Genomic DNA, 4,247 nt, shown 5'->3' with positions numbered 1-4,247 from the left:
TATTTTATTGTGATTTGGGTGAAAGTTTACAGAGCAAATTCACTTTCCATACAGCAGTTCACATACACTTTGTTTCATGACATTGACTACAATTTACCACAATGCGAAAGCTCCCCTCCCACTTCCTCCCCATAGTTACCTTTTCCATGTGTCCTTCCCTCCATGCACTCCTACCCCTTGAGCTATGTCCCTGTGCATACACAGCCCTTCTACTCCCCATGATTGTTCTCAGGAGGAGCAGATTCTTGGAAGAGATAACAGCATGAGAAAACTCAAGGAGATGAGAAAAAGAATGGCATTGCAAGAGGTTTTGCACAACTAGAGTGCAAGGGAGAGGCAGGAAGTAAGCCTAGAGAAGCCAGTAGGAGCTGAGTCACTGGAGGACTGTGTGGAGTCCTAAGGCTTTCCCTAGCAGAACTGTAAATGGGTGCATTATGGGGCTCTTTGAGGCCCTACTCTGGGACGGGTCTCATGCTGGGAGGTGCAGACACAAGAGATGAATCAAACATGACTCCTGCCATTGAGGAACCCACAGTCTAGTGGGACAGACAGACAAATTGGCAGTTACCTGCTAAATGATCAGAACTGTTATGGAGGGAAAAGAGAGCTTGAGGAGACCAGAAGAGGCCCCCAACCCAATGTAAGGGATCAGGGAAGGCTCCTTTGAGTGTATATTAGGAGAATGAGCCCCAGAGTGCCTGTAGGGTTAACAAGAGAAGCAGGACAAAGGATGTGGTGAAGTATGTTTGTGAATAAGTGGGTGTGGCATCCAGGGAACTGAGAGTTTGCTTTACAGGATGAATTTAATGCTTGAGATCTAAAGATGTACAACACAGAATTGAGATATCTCCTGCCACCCACCCCCATTCTCTCCATAGATCAATAAAGACACTCACCTATACACTCTGATTATTCGCCCCAATGCTACTTATGAGGTCAAAATTGATAACCAGCAAGTGGCAGCTGGGGGGTCTGGAAGATGACTGGGACTTCTTGCCCCCAAAGAAGATAAAAGATCCCTATGCCCGGAAACCAAGGAAATGGGATGAGCGTCTGCAAATAGAGGATCCTGAAGATAAGAAACCTGAGGTCAGAGGGTGTTTGGCTGGGAAGCAAGTAGGGATCTCAGGTGGAGTAGGAACTGGGGTACCAATCCCTCAAAGAGATGCCCAGATAAATACTGACACCTGAAAATTCATGGAGGGAAAGGGGCAGCAACTCACATTTGTTGAGGATCATCTATGTACCAGGAACTTAAATTTATCTTCCTGAAGAACCTGTGAGCAGTGTGTTATGATCTCTTCTTTATGGATAAGGAAACTGATGCTTAGAAACTTAAATGACTTGCCCAAGCATACATATGTTGGAACTGAGATTCTAACCTGGATTTCTTTGACTCCAAAATTATTGATATGGGGTAGATGTGGAGTCTAATCATTGATTCATTATCACTTACTGAGAAAGCCATACTGGATATAGCTACGAGTAGAACAATTTCTGCTCTCCAGGGCTTAGAATCTAGTGTAGGCAAACAAATCAACAGACAGTGATCACACTATGTTACATATAGTATGAGAGTCAGGGAAGCCAAAGCCTGTGGTGGTCCAAGTTGTTGTTGTTGTTATGTGCCGTAGAGTCAAACCCGACTCATAGCGGCCCCTCCTTGGGCTTCCGAGGCAGTATCACTACGGAAGTAGGATTGCCCAACCTTTCTTCCGAGGAGTGGCTGGTGGGTTTGAACCGCCAGCCCTCTGGTTAGCAGGCAAGTGTCTTAGCCAGTATGCTACCAGAGCTCCCGTGGTAGTCCAAGAGAGGCTCCTAAGGTAGCTTGCGTGTGGGTGTTGACAGTTGTCTGGGAAGGAGGAGGCAATACTTGAGTGATAGGCTCTGGGATCAGACAGATGTAGGTTTGAATTTGAGCTCTATCACTTACTAACTAGCTGTGGTGGTACAGTGGATAAGGCACTTGAGTGCTAACTGAAGGTCTACAGTTTAAACCTACCAGCTGCTCCACGAAAGGAATATGCAGCAATCTACTCCCATAAAGATATATACAGCCTCAGAATGCGTTAACATAAAATATGTAATACAATGCCTGGTACATAGTAAGTCTTCTATATGCAACATTTATATATTAGTAATACACTGAAATCCAAACAATGAATTTATTGGAACAAGGTAAGTGGGAAATTGGGGTGGAGGGAATATATTTCAGAATCAGAGAATGTTATTGTTGTTGTTGTTGTTGTTGTTACGTGCCATCAAGTCGGACCCGACTCATAGCGACCCCACCTTGGGTTTCTGAGGCAGTATCACTATGGAAGTAGATTGCCCCATCTTCCTTCTGAGGAGTGACTGGTGGGTTTGAACTGCCAGCCTTCTGGTTAGCAGTCAAGTGCCTTAGGCACTATGCTACCAGAGCTCTGAACCAGAGAATAGCAGGAGCAAATGTACAATGATTAGATTAAAAATAACTTCGTTTTTTAAAGAACTGAAGGCAGCAGTTTAGTATTTTGGAGCATAAAGTTCAAGATGAGGAGTGGTGGAAGATGAGGTTGGAGAGGACTGTTGGAGCCAGATGACAAAGGATCTCACATTAGGTACTACATTGTTACTCACTGGTTAGAGCAGGGGCAGCTCCATGTAGTGGAGATGCTTGGGGTTAGGTAGGGGACAGGATGAGAACTAGAATCTGAAGTCCAACTCCTAGGGAAAGGGTTGCAGAGAGGCAGGCAGTGGTCCAGTCATGTGTAGAGAGATGCAGCAAAGGGCTCCACTCCTAGGGAGAATGAAGTTTAGTCAGGGAATTAAGGTAGATGATGAACAGGAATGTCTGGGCCTTTAGCTCCATGGGAAAGTAGGAGGCTATGTTCCTGCCAAGAATATCAGACAGGCTCAGGGCCATAAGACTAATCATCAACCTTCCTCCCAGTGAAGACCACAAACCTGATGTATTCCTGTTTGGCTTGGAGCCTGGGGGACAGGGGAGAGTCTGCAGGCTTCTATGCCTCCTGCTGAATGGACCTGGGAAGATGGAAATTGACTGCATGCTGGGTCTTTAGCAAGCCTATAGCCCTGGGGATAGGATGCTGACTATCTCAGAAATCTCAAAGCAGCTGACCTAAGCCACAAACCAGGAAATTGCCCCAGTCACGATGAAGCTAATGAATTCAAATCTGGTGGCCTGAGCATGGAGGCCTTAAATCAGTCTGGGAAAATAGCACCACGGTGAACTGCCAAGTAGACAGATCAAAGCCTTGGAAGCTCCAAAGTAGAAAGGGAAGCTGGGGTAGGCTGTTTGTGACTTGGAACTTTGTCTTTGGAAATAGGAGGGACCTAGGGTATAGGAGTCCGGTTTGTGCAGTGGTTAAGCGCTTGGCTGCTAACTGCAAATGAAGCCTGTGGTTCAAGCCTACCAGCCGCTCTATGAGAGAAAGATGTGGTAATTTGCTTCTGTAAAGATTTAGAGCCTTAGAAACCCTATGGGGCAGTTCTACTCTGTCCTAAAGGGTCATTGTGAGTTGGAATTGGGTTTGGTTTTGGTTTGGTTGGGGTACAAAGGAGTACTGATATAGATCTAGGAGCATCCTGGGGTACAAGGCATGAAGTGAGGACTCCAGGAAAATAAACCCAAGCTGTTATGACAATCGAAGCACATGATTAAGGAAGAGGCAGGGTTAGAGTACTCAAGGTGGTAAACTCAGAGTGAGGGATCAAAATTGCTTAAAGGCATTTTCTCTACTATATGGGGTTTGTTTGCAGAATCCTGGGCTAGGCCTTTATGCTGTGGGGATGGAGGGTGGCAGGGTTAGTAGTCAGGTCCAGCCTGACTGCACTCTGGATACCAGTTTCACTTGAGCCCCACACATCTGTCCTCATGGAGACAAATTTCATTTTAGGATTGGGAGGACTTTGAGTTCATCTCAGACCCAGAGGCCAAGAAGCCAGATGACTGGAATGAGGCAATGGATGGGGAGTGGGAAGGGCCTCTGATAGCAAATCCGAAGTATAAGGTAAGCAGTCTTTCTTTCTAATGGGTATCGAAAGTAAGAGAGAAAAGATGTAATTTTTAATTTACAAAGCAGAAACTCTGAGATCCTATAGTCATCTCCCCAACTCACTCACTGCTCTTCATAAACCTGTAGCCTCCTCTAGGCCTTGCTCTCAGGGCTATATCTACCTGGGAAAGGGTGAACTGGTAATGGCCAATGCTGAGAGGTAGAGGTCCAGGCATCCCTGAGAAAAAG

The 4,247-nt window shown here is 45.8% G+C and overlaps 1 protein-coding gene across 1 annotated transcript in view; it reads left to right on the top strand.

Moving 5' to 3' along the window:
* The window catches only part of LOC103201284 (calreticulin-like), a 103,925-nt gene that overhangs the window by 39,547 nt on the left and 60,131 nt on the right, over positions 1 to 4,247 (top strand). The window contains 3 exon segments of the mRNA XM_042781662.1: positions 879 to 965; positions 967 to 1,089; positions 3,900 to 4,013. Coding sequence (XP_042637596.1) covers positions 879 to 965; positions 967 to 1,089; positions 3,900 to 4,013 — 324 coding nt within the window.

Source organism: Orycteropus afer, unplaced genomic scaffold (genome assembly GCF_000298275.1).
Source record: "Orycteropus afer afer isolate SDZICR_OR568_19922 unplaced genomic scaffold, OryAfe1.0 scaffold00145, whole genome shotgun sequence".
Classification (NCBI taxonomy): domain Eukaryota; kingdom Metazoa; phylum Chordata; class Mammalia; order Tubulidentata; family Orycteropodidae; genus Orycteropus; species Orycteropus afer.
Note: the sequence above shows the minus strand (reverse complement) of the source record. Positions and strands in the feature narration are given on the sequence as shown.